The sequence below is a fragment of the Tiliqua scincoides genome, chromosome 6 (genome assembly GCF_035046505.1).
Source record: "Tiliqua scincoides isolate rTilSci1 chromosome 6, rTilSci1.hap2, whole genome shotgun sequence".
Lineage (NCBI taxonomy): Eukaryota > Metazoa > Chordata > Lepidosauria > Squamata > Scincidae > Tiliqua > Tiliqua scincoides.
The window spans coordinates 74876481-74892110 of record NC_089826.1 but is presented as its reverse complement, the minus strand read 5'-3'; the positions used below and the strand labels follow the sequence as shown (position 1 = coordinate 74892110).

The following is a 15630-nucleotide window of genomic DNA, read 5'->3' as shown; positions in this document are numbered from 1 at the left end:
TGGCGCATAACTGAATACTACATGTGAAGTGGTTTCAACTCCCAGGACACACTATACAAATGTGAAGTCATAAGTATGCCCTACAGGACACTGTGAATTCCTTTCCCAACTTGCCCCCTAAGCTTGCAATTTTCAAATGCCTCTTGGTAGATCCAGGATTGTAGATGTCAATAAGTATACTCTGTGCACTGGCAAAGACATTGGCTTATGTACTATGCTCTACATGTGCTAGCTTAAATCCTTTGTCTCTTTGTTAAAGACAGGGGAAATTAATTTTCCTTCCTACTTCCTTATCTGGCACACACTCCATTTGTGCTGGTAGATTTAGCCAGTGTAAGGGAACTGCAGCAATATGGGACTCCGACTGCAGATTTTTCAAGTCATTGATCTCACGCTGGATTGATGGTGGCTGTTCTGTGCCTTAGGTCACATTGTGTCTTTGTACTACTGCTCATGATTCCTCTCTTCTATCAGAGCAGCAGGTGCATTCAATCTGTTTGCACCTCCCCAATGATAATGTGTTTAATATGATGTTGTGCTTACTTGCCTTGTTTAAAGTTCCATTTAACAGCCTCAAAGGCACTAAATCCAGCAGTTCCCAATCTTACTGCAGCCAAGTCACCCTTCCTTTGCAGGTGGATCAGGTAGCTGAAGGAGGAGAGGATGACATACAGCTTTGCAGAAGAAGAAACCACACAAACTAACAGATTTGAGCAGTGGCTCCAAACTGTGAACCACAGTGGCTAAGGACACCACAGTGAACTCACAAGCATGCCATGGGATGTCCCCAGTGGCCTCTTGTTCTTAGCCCTCCTGGGCACCACCATTTTGGATCATGCAAGATTTTGTGTGACTCTTGTGAGATCTCACACAATCCAAGATGGTGGCACCCAGAAGAGCCGGGAGGAAGAGGCCAACCGGGACAACCTATGGGAGGGTTTTTCCAGCATGCATTGAAACATCCAAATGTGGAGCTCTGTTCGCCACTCTGGGCCTCATCACCAACATCGTGGTGAAGGCTGAAGGCTTGGAGAGCGATGGTGATGCCCCTGGGCTGTGTTGTGTTGCCCCTTCCTAGTGCTGCACCTAGGCTGGCCCACATCAGCTGCGCTGGCCTTGCAGCACCTCTATGCCTGCTTAGAAGTACTTAAACTTGCATATTCTTGGCCCCAGTATTGAAATCTGGGTGGAACCCTTCTGAGACTTGCGCAAATTAAGTAGGGAACTTTCAGTACTTCCTCTAACTTGATGTTACTCAAAGTGGTTGTCCAGGTTAGAAAAGGCATTGAAAGTTTTATTTCTTTTTCTTTTCTTTTTTTTACTGTGGTACCCTGAAAGCACTGCCCCTTTGGATTCTTTGCACTGATGCAATCTGCACCAACTTGCTTCATGAGTAGGCTGGCCCTGATTCAAGCCCCACTAACTCATGCGCAGGAGTGTGCCTACTTCCAACTGTGAAATGCTGGAATGAATGTATTCTGGAAAACAGAAAGGTATTGGTGATACAGAACAATGCGGTGTGTCAGACTTTGAGATGCCTCAACTGTTTCCACAAGTATCTCTTAAGGATATATAACAGTTCTTCCTTCTGGGTCTGCAAATGTACTGTGTAAAATATGCTGACAAACTAAAAACTATTATTTGGAACTTCCCAAAAGGGGACTACCCAGAGAGGAGGAGCAACTGTCATGATTGTTCCTAAGGTACACTATAGACCAGTTTTAATTTTGGAAACCATTCTGTCTCCTTTTGTGGTACGGAATGCAGAACAGTGAAGGAGAAAAAAATATATCTTCAGAAAAGCAATGGTATTTTAATCCAAAAAACCCCCCCTGCTCCTTCAAAACCCCATTATGATCTTTGTTTTTTAAAAAACATCTTTGTATGTTCTCTCCAGGCATTAACTGATTGCTAAAAGAGGTGCATGTGATTGTGTCCACAGGACCTACCCCCAATCTTCTGTACATGCAATGTGTGATTTGACAGGGGCTTCGTCATGGGTACAGCTGGATGTATGAGCAAATTTAGGACAGGGCTAGCAATTGTGGTCTTGTGGTCCCTCTATATATACAGTGAACACATTGAGGATGTGTCAGAAGATGGCTTGCGATATGCATAAGAACATAAGAAGAGCCCCACTGCATCAGGCCAAAGACCTGTCTAGTCCAGCTTCCTGTATCTCTCAGTGGCCCACTAGATGCCTCAGGGAGCACACAAGACAACAAGAGACCTGCATTTTGGTGCCATCCCTTGCATCTGGCATTCTGTTACCTGTTTCTAAAACCAGGAGGTTGCACATACCCATCATGGTTTCTAATCTGTGATAGACTTTTCCTCCAGAAATCTGTCCAGTCCCCCTTTAAAGGCATCTGGGCCAGACTCCATCACCACATCCTGTGGCAAGGAGTTCCGCAGAATAATTACTCACTGGTAAAGGCACATTTTGTGTGTTCTAAGGGCCCAATCCTATCCAACTTTCCAGTACCGGTACAGCTGCAATGCAGCCCCAAGGTAAGGGAACAAATGTCGCCATACCTTGAGGGGTCTCTGTAACTACCTCCCCACCACAGGATGCAGTGCATGCCCCACTGGCACAGCTGCACCAGCACTGGAAAATTGGATAGGATTGGGCCCTGTATCTCCTGCCTGTCAATTTTAGTGCATGTTCCCTAGCTCTGGTGTTGTGCAAGGGGATGGGGGGGGGGGAGAACATCCCTCTCTCCATCCCATGCATAATTTTATAGGTCTGCAAACTTTTACTCTAAACATCTGCACCTGCTGTGCTCTTGACAGTCAGCTAGCATGAATGAGAACACATCTGTGTTGTAACAAGAAATCAAACGTAATAAGTTGCCGGTTTTGATCCTATTTAGCCACTTGACTTCACTGTTTCTGAAAGAAGCTCCCTATGGTATCTTTACTCCACCTTTCTACTTATCACCCAGATCTTCACCCATGACCTTTTCTCCTTCATCTGTTGAAAACTCTCTTGAGGCCTCCAGTGTCTCCACCCTTTCTTTCAAAGGCTGGAGCTTACTCCCAAAATATCTCCATGACCCCATTTCTCTTTCCCTCTCTCTGTCTTCAAATCCATTTTCAAAATCTACCTTTTCTTGGAAGCCTTTGTCTTAACCCCTGGTTGAACAGAGAGCACCAGCATTTGCTCACGTTTATCACTTGTTTATTCCATTATCTTTCCCTTCCTCCTCCCTCTAGATGTAGCCTGCAAATGCTTTGGGTCAAAGCTCCTCTCTTTGCAACTGCTTTTATTCTGTGAAGTGCCCTGCGCATTGAAAGAACATCAGCGTAACTGGTGTGAACCCATTTCTTTTCCTCCACCTTTCCACATGAAAGTGAGCAGCCCCCCCAGTTCATGCTGTCCTCATGTTTTCGATTGTATTAGCAACTTGAGAAGACTTGAGGGAATTGTATGTCTGAGTGTCTTTTTTTTTTTCCAAAACAAAAATATCTCCTCCCCGCTGTAATCAAGTCAGCCAGCAGGTCATTTTACATGGAAGTTGTACGAAGGGCTGAATATAGACCAGAACGCTAGAAATAGCTAGTGAACCCTGATGGTGTTTTGAGGATAATTAATTACACTGAATTTTCTTATTCTGAACTTTCCTGTGTATTACAGAACTGTGTGTTTGAGAGATTTCTTCCTCTTCCCTGCCTAGCATAGTTACCATAGAAAGGAATACCAAAAAAGGGCATAATTCATGATCTTTCTCCTGTCTTGAAAACATCATACTTCCAGGGGGATGCGAGAATATTCTGGAAAAACTGCCAGGATCTACTTCTAATAGCCTTTGCCACGGGACTGAACCAAAATTGACATCTATTGCATTCAACACTGGTTTCATTGGAGATACAGTACAATTGGATATTGATTAATTCAAAACTTGGTTACAAGTTAATATTATCACCTCTGGAATGCGGGGGGGGGGCATCATTACATTTTTGTTACTAAAAGAACATTTGTTCCCATTGAAATAAGAGAGTTGTAACTTAAGTGTGTGCTTAACTATCCTATTGAAATCTGTAGGACTTAGAAGTACATTACTTTGGCTGGATATCGCCATTAGCAGCAGTATTCAGGATGACTATTGCAAGGCCTAGGCTATAATCCTATACACACTTTCCTGGGAGTAAGCCCCATAGAACACAGTGGGACTTACTTCTGAGTAGACATGCATAGGATTGTGCCCTTAGTCTCTAAGGGTGCAATCCTAACCAACTTTCCAGCATTGACATAACTATGCCAATGTGGTGTGCAGTGCATCTGACAGTGGGGAGGCAGTCAAGGGGGCCTCCTCAAGGTAAGGGCATGTGTGTTACCTTACCTTGGGGTTGCACTGCAGTTAGATCAGTGCTGGAAAGTTGGTTAGGCCTGCGCCCTGAGTCAGCCATTTCAACCTCTTTAGCGTGGCACCTTGGTGTGCTGCGAGTGGTTAGCAGGTGTGTTGTGGGAAATTGGGAGAGGATCATTTATTAGTAGGGCCATTGGGAGCTGTGAGTCCATCTATCCCCCCCCCCCACAGACAGCATGGTGTGCCTTGTCAGTTGTCCAAAAACTGACACTGTGCCTTGACCATTTTCAAGCCTTGTCAGTGTGCCGTGAGGTGAAAATGGTTGAAAATCATTGCTCTAAGTAGTGTTTAAGGGCCAAAGTCAATGACACAGTAATTGCGCTGCTAGCACCTTGAATGCTTTCTTAGTTCACAGGAGCAATAGGGAGAATCCAGGTAAGGGCCCTGGCACAGGGGAACCTATCCCATTTCTTCCCTCCTTTCTCCAGCATGCATGCCCAATCCTGCTGTGCAGATGTGTCGTCCTGCTCCAGCATGCACATGTGTGCTGTTTATAAAAGAGTGCATGTTTTCCTTAAATAATTACAAGGTCACGCATAGTTTATCTATTTAGCCTTTTGTGAAATCAGGGATTCACCAATGGTATAGTTCTGAACACCTCATGCTGGGTCAGGCAGGAAGGTCGTTCATGTCCTGCTTATGAACAGTCATGGGCTGTCTCGGATGACCATCTTTGGAAATGTAAGACCATCAACTAAATCAGTGGTTCCCAAACTCCTACAGGGCAGTTTGAAACCAGATAAGTGTTCACATGGGTGGGGAGGGGACAGGGAGGGGGCTGTGACAGTGCTGCAGAATTTACAGTGCTACCTCTGCCAACAGGCCTGTTTTACTTCCCTGGGGGGCAGCACCAACCTCCTGCAGGGTCCTAGAGGCTCACAGCCCCCTCTGATCTCCTCTGTGGCTGCTGTAAACAGCCCTTATCTCTGATCTAAAGCTACTTCTGGTTTTCGGAAGTAGCTTTAGATCAGAGATAAGGGCTTTGTGAACAAGCTGAAGAGGAGATCAGAGTGGGCTATGAGCCTCCGGGACCCTGCAGGAGGCCCGCGCTGCCCCCCCCCCCGGTAAGTAAAAAAAAACAACCCATGGCAGCGGTAACACTGCAATTTCTGCAGCACTGTCACTGCCATTAAAGCAGGGCCTCTCCTCTTAAGGGGGAATGTCTTGTTTCTGGTTTCCTTGGTGAGTCATGGCCCACCAGTTTGGGAACCACTGAACTAGATGGCCTTGATTTGATCCAGCAAGGTGGTTTTTGAATCTTCTTAAAAAATGACTTCAGCAGGTATTAATACTGTGCAGGCTGACAATTCTACATACTTGTTGGAAAGAGAGAGATCGCATGGGCTGATAACTTTCTTTCAGCATAATTCTATGCATGTTTACTCAAGAGCAAGTCTCGTTATGTTCATTAGGGCTTCCTTCCAGAAAAAATATGCATAGGATTGCAGCCTCTGTGTTCTGATCCTTCCCATTCCTGTTTCATTACTGTTCATTTCATTCGTTTTTTTCTTCACGCTGGACACTTTTACTGTTTTGTTTCTACACTTTTACAGGCCAAAATAATTTTTCAGTTACATTTGCAGTAAGTGAAATAATGTGTAAATTAATATAACAGCAAACAGCCAGTTTCCCCCTTGTGTAATCATACATTTCTGAAGTCACTGACAAATAGGATTGAGCTGATAACTATCTTACTACGAGGGTCGCCCAGAAAGTAATGCACCACATTTTTTTTCTTCAACAATTATTTATTGAACACAATGAAACTTACACACAAGAAAGAATGATGTTTCTTCTACACTCCCTATTTTTCCACGTAATCTCCGTCCAGTTCTATGGCCTTCCTCCAGCGAGACACAAGGGCATGTATGCCCTGTCGGTACCACTCCTTGTTCTGGTCACGAAGCCATTTCTGCACTGTGCGAATCACCTCTTCGTCATCCTCAAAATGTCTTCCGCGAATGGCATCTTTTAATGGCCCAAACAAGTGGAAGTCTGAGGGAGCTAGGTCAGGGCTGTAGGGTGGATGGGGTAACACAGTCCAACCCTGTTTAGTGATGTGTTCCGAAGTCGTCAAACTTGTGTGAGGCCGAGTGTTATCATGTTGAATCAAACATTCACCTGGGTTGTTATGGCGCCGAAGTCGCTGGAAGCGCTTCTTGAGTTTGGTTAATGTCTTCACATAAGCTTCAGAATTAATGGTGCTGCCTCTTGGCATCACATCAATGAGTATGACGCCCTCACAGTCCCAAAACACAGTGATCATGACCTTACCGGCGGAAGCAGTTGCTTTGAATTTTTTCTTCTGTGGAGATTGAGGATGAGGCCATTCCATCGACTGTCGTTTTGTTTCGGGCTCAAAATGGTGAACCCAGGTTTCATCACCTGTCACAATCCTGGACAAGAACGCTTCCCCCTCATCTTCAAAACGTTTCAGCAACTCAGAAGAAATGTTTTTTCTGAGAGATTTGTGGTCCACCGTAAGACAGCACGGAACCCATTGTGCACACACTTTTGAGTAATCAAGAGCACGGATGATTGCATCCACACTTCCTTTGCTGATTGACAGCTTCAGCTCCAACTGCCTAGTCGTTATGCGTCGGTCCTCGCGAATGAGCACATCAGCAAGCTGCGTCTTGTCAGGTGTGACAGCCGTGGATGGCCGCCCCGAACGCTGCAAATCTTGGAGCTCTGCCGAACCACCTTCTAATGGCCTCACCCACTGTGCCCAGCGACTAACCATACTTCTGTCGACTGCAGATTCTCCATAAACTGTACACAAACGTTTGTGAATGTTCCCAACAGTTTCTTTCTCCGCAGTGAGAAATTCAATGACGACACGCAGCTTGTAACGTACATCACTTACAGACGCCATTTCAAAACACTGCTGCAGCTACGCTATCTGTCTGAAGAAACCAAAAATTTGTGTGCGCACTCCTGAAAATTCAAATAATGTATATCTAAAGTTTCGCTTTTGTACCATTACTGTAGGCTGAGAAAAAAAAATGTGGTGCATTACTTTCTGGGTGACCCTCGTAGTTATTACTAGTACTAGTACTTACTATCTCCTGCCAGCCCAGAGTGCGCAGCACCACTGTCAAAGCCTGTATTGCATGCTATGGGCTGGCCAGAGACCAGATGGTCCCAGAGGTAAGTAAAGATTTTTTTTAAGTGTACTTTCCTGTAGACCACCTGGTTGCCAATGGATCTCCTTAGACCTATGGCAGTAAGTCTGAGGAGGCTCTGAGGCTGTATCCAGGCCAGGAAAGAGGAGATGAGATCCAGCGTGCATGCCTGCTATCAAGATCTGCTATCCTCCTGCCCTCATAGTGCCCCCAGCCTGGCCTGCTCCTTGCCCTGATTTCCCCCGATCCAACCCCACTGCTAAATTACCAGTGACAGCTGAGGTTCAGTGGCCTGCTTTGCCCATGTACCACCTCCAGGGCTTTGTGCTGGTGATAGTGGTCTACAGAGTGGCTGCGGCACCAGTGGCCTGGGGCATCTTCTGGCAGATTATGAGATCTGCCAGCATCAGGCTCAGATGAACCAGGCCACAAGTTGTCACTGTAAGGTGAAAAAACTCGGGTAACCACCTTGAATGTTTATAATTTATTAGGTTAAACCGTCTGTTTCCTACATTAATAGGACAATACGAGCTGGGCTTGAAGGCTCTTTCTGTGACCACGATATCTCCATGGGTTTCTAGTTGCATTATTTTAATGATTTCTTTTGAACACAGGTCACCAGTGTAGCAGCACATGGAGGGGCAGAGAACATAACAGTTGAATACATTGTCTGTGAATCGTCCCCCATGAGAAATTGCTATTTTCTATTATGAGTTATTTCTCTAAAGAAATTAAATTCTGACAATACAGAAAGTAAGGACAAAGTGCATGATGAGACTTCTCTGTGGTCTGAACTCTTATAATACGAGAGAGCCTTAAATGTTACGAATGAATGGCAACCTGATAACAAATCATCTGTAGAGGTTCTGCAGTCATTTCCTGTACTGATGGTTTAATAGTAGCATGACCACACACGCATTTATTTGCAGATGGGTAGCAACCGGTCTTGTAAATCCTGCAGATGAGCAGGCAGGGACTTTTGTCAATTGAATTTATGTCAATCTCTTCCCACCCCCACTCTTAGGCCACAAATGACATATGTACATGTGTGTGTGTGAGTGAACAGGTGGGCTAGTCAGTAGCATAGCTAAGGGGATGCAGAGGGTAGCAACTGCACTGGGCATTAAACTTTAAGGGGGCAACAAGTTGATATTGACACTAGTGAAAAAAATTGTGAAAAAATTGCTATGTATGAATAATACCACCATGTTATATATCATTGGAAAAGTAATTTTCTACTGAATGCAATGAAACAAACTGCATTGGAAAATCTGTATGCTATCAAAAGTTATGGCCAATTAACCAGAAAATGAAAACACAACTGCATTATGGAACAAAAAGTACATTTTCTTAACTTAATTGAGATTAATTTTTCATCATAATTAACAAGTGATTGTTCTGAGAGACAATGACATGTTATCTTATTGACATGTTGCAATGACATACTATTATGATATAGCATGGAACCAAGATGGTGTTAATATGAGTCAGCTCTCATTTCCATGTATCATAACACAGTTACCCCTGCTAACAGGGTAAAGAGGCACTTTTTCAAGTGGGGCTCTTCTTAAATTTAGCAGGGGCAGAATAACCGTCTCTCTTCATCCCAGCACAGTGTCTCTAACCAATAAGGGGCACACTGTTTATTTGCTTAATTAAATTTGATTTTGTCCTGGAGGAGAGGACTACAAAATCTTCTTGGAGCACAGGTAGTAGATACATGCTTTAGCTATGCCACTGACTGGGGGGGGGAGGCAGCAGAGCAAGTGGGTGGTGAGCTGCTGGGGGGAAGAGGCAGATTTCCCCCCAATTTTCACTTTTTAAAAAGCCTAGGTGTGACGTCCCTTCCGGTTTTGACATCACTTCCAGGCCATCATTTTGAGCTCTACACCAGGCTACACGATCATTAGCTATGCCACTGGGGCTAGTAATGTTCTTTAATGACTAGTCACAATGTGAATGCACTTGCAGGTTTGGCAGTGATTGTAGGATTGTGGGCTGCTGTATGTAATCAGGTGTGGAACTGAATGGTGCAAAATGCTTTAGTCCTAACTGAAAAGATTCAGACAACATCTTTGTGTGTGACGTGGCTTATGTGTTCAGGGGGAGCCTTGCTTTCACCTAGAAAGGTTAGTTATGTTTGTTCAGGGAAGCTCTCCTCCCATCACACACAGAAGCATTCATTCATTTGGGTCAGCCATAAATGTTGCGTATGAGAAACTGCTAGTACAGGTTGAGCATCCCTAATCCGAAATGCTCCAAAATTCAAAACTTTGCATGCCAACATGGCTCCACAAATGAAAAATTCCACACTTGACCTGATACCTTCCAGTGGTGCAGTTTTGTTTCAAGCACAAAATTATTTTAAAAAATATATATTGTATAAAATTACTTCCAGGCTATGTGTATAAAGTATATATTAAACATAAATGAATTTCGTGTTTAGATTTGGGTGCTATCCCCAAGATATCTCATTATGTATATGCAAACATTCCAAAATGTGGGGAAAAAAAGATCTAAGCACTTCTGAAGATCCCAGATTTCCAATAAGAGATACTCAATCTGTAGTTGGTTTTGACTTTAATATGGTTGATAGGTATGTTTTATAGATAAGAACACGTAAGCAGTATAAATTAGCAACATGGGGGTGGGGAGATGCTCCCCTCTATTGGTGTGCATTTATGGATGTGCAAGGTAATGCTAATAATATAATAACCCTATATTATATAATAATAATAATAATAATAATAATAATAATTAATACAGATATTTCTATACCGCCTTTCTTGGTCTTCAGATTTCTCCTTAGACTTTATTCAAGGCGGTTTACATAGGCAGGCAAATTAAATCCCCATAGGGATTTTTACAATTTGAAAGAAGGTTTCTATATTTCAAGAAACCACAACATTCAGATGTTTCTTTCTTGATCTGGTTGCACATTCTGGCTTCCATCCTCCCACGCTCAGAGCAGATGGAATAGTTCGGCTCAGCTTGTCAGCTGCTTCAAGGTCACACGGTGCCGGTGGCCTCGAACTGGCAACCTTCGGATGTTATCTTCAGGCAAATGGAGGCTCAACCCTCTAGACCAGACCTCCTGCCTAATGGGGAGCCACTTCCATTTGCCCACTTCCATTGGTACTCCTCATTCCCCTCCTAGGATTAGGAGTGGAAGAGTGTGTATACGCACACACACACACACACACACACACACACACACATACCCTTTATACACCCTTTATACACTCTCTCTCTCCCCCCCCTCTTTAGGAGGAACCAAGTGCATTTTCCCCGTTGTTTACAGATACACACCTGCCCCTCCTCACCATGAAATTTTGCAGTCAAAGAAACCGTTAGATCATGAAACTGGCATGATCTCTTTCCACCTAGACAGAAGCATATTCCAAACCCTACCAGACTGCGAGCTGCGACTGATACTTTAAATACACCAGAACAAGGGAACCAACTAGAGATGCACTAGAACTGTTAAAATAACAAAGGTGTAAAAAAAAAAAAAAAAGTACAGAATGATGGTGGGGAAGTTGCAAAGAAACAGCATTGGGGATTTCAAGATAAGAGTGCCAAGAGACACACTTCAGCCTATTTTTATATCTTGGAAAAAACTCAGCCGCTCTGTTGATGCCTCAATTGCTATATGCTTAACTGAGCAGCAATGCGATCTATAGTATCTCTTCTCACTCTTTCTACCAAATATACAAAACAGTGACAACATCCTGGGGAAAGAAAAACATGGTAGGCTTCCCCCCTCCACTTTACTAGTGCTGATGTAATTGATGAACCCCTGAAGCGTCCTCATGTCCCAGAAAGCATCATCCCATTTCTTAACAGAGGAATCTATTTGTCAGCAGCACTGCAGGTGATCCTCAGCCCTACCTGGGCACCTTCTGCAAGCAAACTGTGTCCCACACCCAGTTACATCCCCATCCTGATCTTGGTCTGTGAGCCCTGCCTTAAATGGGCAAACAAGACAGTTGGATGCTAGAAGGCTTTATTAACTGGGTAGTCCTGTACTTCCAAGAAAAGGATGACAAAGGCAGTAGTTTTCAATGTAGAATGACATGTATCTTCAGTATCAATCCAGGGGAAGCATCCCTTTGCTACGTGTGTCTAGAAGCTATGCAACCTTGATCAAAATGAAGGAGTAGCCATATTCATTAAGAAAGTTCAATTGATGATTCTTTAACCTTGATCACAACATGAAATCTTTATGTTCAGAATCAACGTCCTTTGAGTACTAGTAAATAATGTTGGGGACAAATAAGGATAGCTACCACCTTCATGTCCTTTTTATTAACCTCTAGAAGCATCTGTATTGCTGTTTGAAAATAAAATCAAACTAGATGGACTTTTGGTTTGATCAAGGAAATAATTAAAAACATATCAATGACTGTTTAAGTTAGTCCAACCCAGATTGTAGAAACTTTTTGCCTAATGGTGCATTAAGTCTTGTTCATAACATTTCAGTCATGTGTTTCTGTTCATGTGTGTGGTTTACTTGGTATGAGCAGAGTAATACAGGAGCTGTAAAATCCTTGATCTTAAAATGCTCACTGTCTCCGAAATGACCAAACACACCTTGTGGGTGTCAACCCCATTCTCACAGCTATGATCATCCTCTGTGTGCAAATGATGCACACATCATCATTTTGGCCGTGAAAGTGGCCAAAAATGACACAACGAACCTTGAGTTTTGCTCTTAAGTGTCCACTAGACACTGGAGGGTGTTCACTGATGACATTTTCTTGCTCCTGTCTCACCACTTGTGGGAATATGCTTAAGTGTCAGAGTTCAGTGAATAAACATTTATAATAACAGTTACTACTTTGAGGCTGTTTTGACATTTTGAATGAACACAAATCCATAATGATAATCGATGAATGTAGCCTCGATGGAAGCTTGTGGTGTCTGCTGTGGCAGCAGGAATTTGAAGGCTTTATTAAGTCAGCTGGCAAAACACCCAATCTCCTGGCATTAAATTTTATGACAAAAGAAGTGAAGAGACTGAACCATTTTCTATTTTCCCCCTCCCTCTCTTTCTCACTCACCTCCCTTACGTGGTCTGGCTTTCAAAACCACAGGCATTGATTTTTAAAATGCCCATGTGTGTGTTAGTGCTACTGGCAGCCACAGTATACTGTAACATTTATGGCCTCTATAAAAACTTATATCATTTCGGTCTTTCCTCGGAAGAGCTTTATGCCAGACAGCATGAAGTTTTCATGCTGAAATCTTCAGTAGCAGCCTTCGTCCAGTGTCATTCAAGATAGCTGTATGTCAGCTTTATTTAAATTCAGGCTATCCTGCCATTTAACATGCATCTCCAGTGTCTTCTGTCGGGCAAAGATGGGCATACGGTTCAATAGTGTGGTGAAACTGGATATGAAACACTTTACTCGCATTTCAGTGGGCTTACATTCAGGCAGAGGATGAGTGTCTAAACCACTTCCGTCATTTTGCCCACCTTCAACATCCATAATCTTTGAAAGAACTCTATTCAGTCTATCCAGGTGTTTCTTGGGCAAAACAAGTACTGATTAATCACCAAGCCTCATTCAGGTATGTTCAGGCAGAGTCATAGGAAACTGAAAAGTGAGAGAGAACTGGGATTTGGCTCAATATTCTTGGCTCACATTATCCTAGGAAAGGTATATAAACAAACACAAAAAAAGAGAGAATCATCTTCCCTCTCCATTCCCAGTACTGAATCATTGTGAAATTTAAAAGAACTAAGTCTAATGTTGAAAAGGGATAATTTGGAATTCTGCACCCTCATTCATAGCATTTGAAATGCTCACTCACTTTGTGAATTCCCTTTCTCTGCTAGTATTTAGAAAATGATGTTAAGAGGAATGGGGAACTCGCAATGTGATGCCCAGAAGTAGGGCCTAGGAGAGGGGGGTAAAGGGGGTAATTTGTACCCGGGCCCAGGGTCAGAAAGGGGGTCCAGAAATTTCCTGGGATCTTACATTTTCCAATCTCACCCAGACTCACTGCCTATGTGAGATGCCGGGGGCATTACCGTGGGCACATGGCAGGAGCCATACACACCAGGCCCAGGAATGCATATATTCCTTAACAGTATCATATTCTGGGAGGAAACTGATCTGTTACAGTAGCTCTTTGGCTTGTGGATCTGCTAACCATGAAGGAGTTTCTGTATTACTGTATTTAGCTGCCAACACTGGACAGGCAGGTGGCCCTGAGCTCTGCATTGGGAAGACTGGTAGACCTGGGCTCTAAAGAGTATTCTGGCTGTTGCAACTTTCTCCCTGCCTGTTTTGCCCCTATTCTGTCCACCCCCCCATTGCCACCCCCTACTCTGTTTCACCCTCTCCCTCTTTGGGAAGGGACCCAAAAGAAACTTTGTACCCCCTGATAAAATTCCTCTCAGAGGCCCTGCCCAGGAGATACATAGTAAGCATGTGCACCTATTGCCAAGTGTTCATGCATTGGTTTCACACATAAGTGATGACTTAAATGTGGGACTGGTCCATTGCAGGTCTAACACCAAGCAACTGTATGATCACCTTGCATCCTCTCTAATGCAGGGCTTCTCCTTGAACTTAATTCACATATCCAGCTGTACAACATCAAACATACAGAAAGGGAAGTGGTGATCTTCCATGGATGATTGAACCAGCATCTCCTCCCACCACCATTCCCCTATCCCTTGAGAGGTCCCCCTCACACTTCAGAAACATTTGTTAGCATATAGTGCATAAGTGCTTTTGTCTGTCTATAGCAGGGGTGGCCATACTTTCTTAATTTAAGAGCCACAGACTATAAACTCCAGAGGTTTGAGAGCCGCAATATTTCATATTCTTAAATATATGTGCTCACCATGAACGTCACTTATGTTTGAATCCGGTGGACTCTCAATTTATACCCGGACAATAATTATGACGCTTGAACATTTCTTATTTACCTTTTATACTAATTGTGATGCAAAAAGGAGCTCAGCTGACATGTTTCTGTGAGCCACACATGGTATCTCGCAAGCCACAGTTTGGCCACCCCTGGTTTATAGGGCCATCCCAAGCACTTAGGTACAGAGAAACTTCAGCAAAGGCTGTCTGTTGCATTGCCGTATCATGGGATAAGTAGATCAGATTTAGATTAGTAGTTTAACCAGCGTTTAGATACTCAGGGGCTCAACTGTCTGTTGCGTGATGTTTTTTTTTTGTTAAGAATGGCTTTCTCAAAGACCCTGCCTTTCAAGTGACGTTCAGAAATCTTTTCTTTTGCAGCCATTCCGTAGAGTGACGTTTTCAGTTGTGAGTCAGCCTCAGGACCCGCATCAGGGGTCATTGCAGAGCTGCTATGACAGCGGTCTGGAGGAGTCAGAGACACCAAGCAGTAAGAGTTCTTCAGGGCCGAGGCTGGGTGCCCTTCCACTCCCAGAGGACAACTACGAAAGGACTACGCCGGATGGCAGTGTTGGTGAGGCAGAGCATATGGAAAATGGTAGGGGCAAACACAACACCCACACACTCGATTTCCATAGTGAGTCCACATAAAGTAGACTTGTCAAGAGGTTAGTTTTGGGGGAGAGGGAAAGATGATAACAGTGCTTTAATTCAGGGTCTCCAAACTTTTCGGCCCCAGGGCCACATCATTTATCTTAACATGGTGTTGGGGGCTGGATGTGGCCCACGGACTGGGGTTTGGGGACCCCTGCTCTAATCGATAGGGTAAAGGTCAAGCTCCCTTTAAGCCCCATTGACTTCAATGGGGAGAAAACATGTGCACACATCTTTCCCTAAACTCATCGGGGCTCAAGCATGCTTAACGTTTCGCTTGCGCCCCATAACATTTTAACTTGCAAGACAGAGAGTAACTATACAAATAAAAAGAATCAAATTTGTTTAAACAGTATTGCTGAGACAGTTAAATAAGTCTTAAATCCAAAACAGCACAGAGCTGGTGAAGCCTGTCTTAAATTGTTCCTTTAAAAAAAGGAGATTATATTTTCTCCTTATTTAAAAAAAAAAAAAATCACACTCCTATAACTATTTTTATGCAAGGAACTGATTATGTTCGATATCTGCCAAAAGAAAATAGGGATTTAAACTTTTCCCGTTAGGCTGTTGTTGTTGTCACTTCCCCCAGTTACATGC

The 15630-nt window shown here is 43.6% G+C and overlaps 1 protein-coding gene across 1 annotated transcript in view; it reads left to right on the top strand.

The window, feature by feature from the left end:
* The window catches only part of PCDH7 (protocadherin 7), a 421851-nt gene that overhangs the window by 190880 nt on the left and 215341 nt on the right, over positions 1–15630 (top strand). Inside the window, exon 2 of the mRNA XM_066632923.1 lies at positions 14761–14977. Within this exon, the coding sequence (XP_066489020.1) occupies positions 14761–14977 (217 nt within the window). The remainder of the gene's footprint in view (positions 1–14760; positions 14978–15630) is intronic.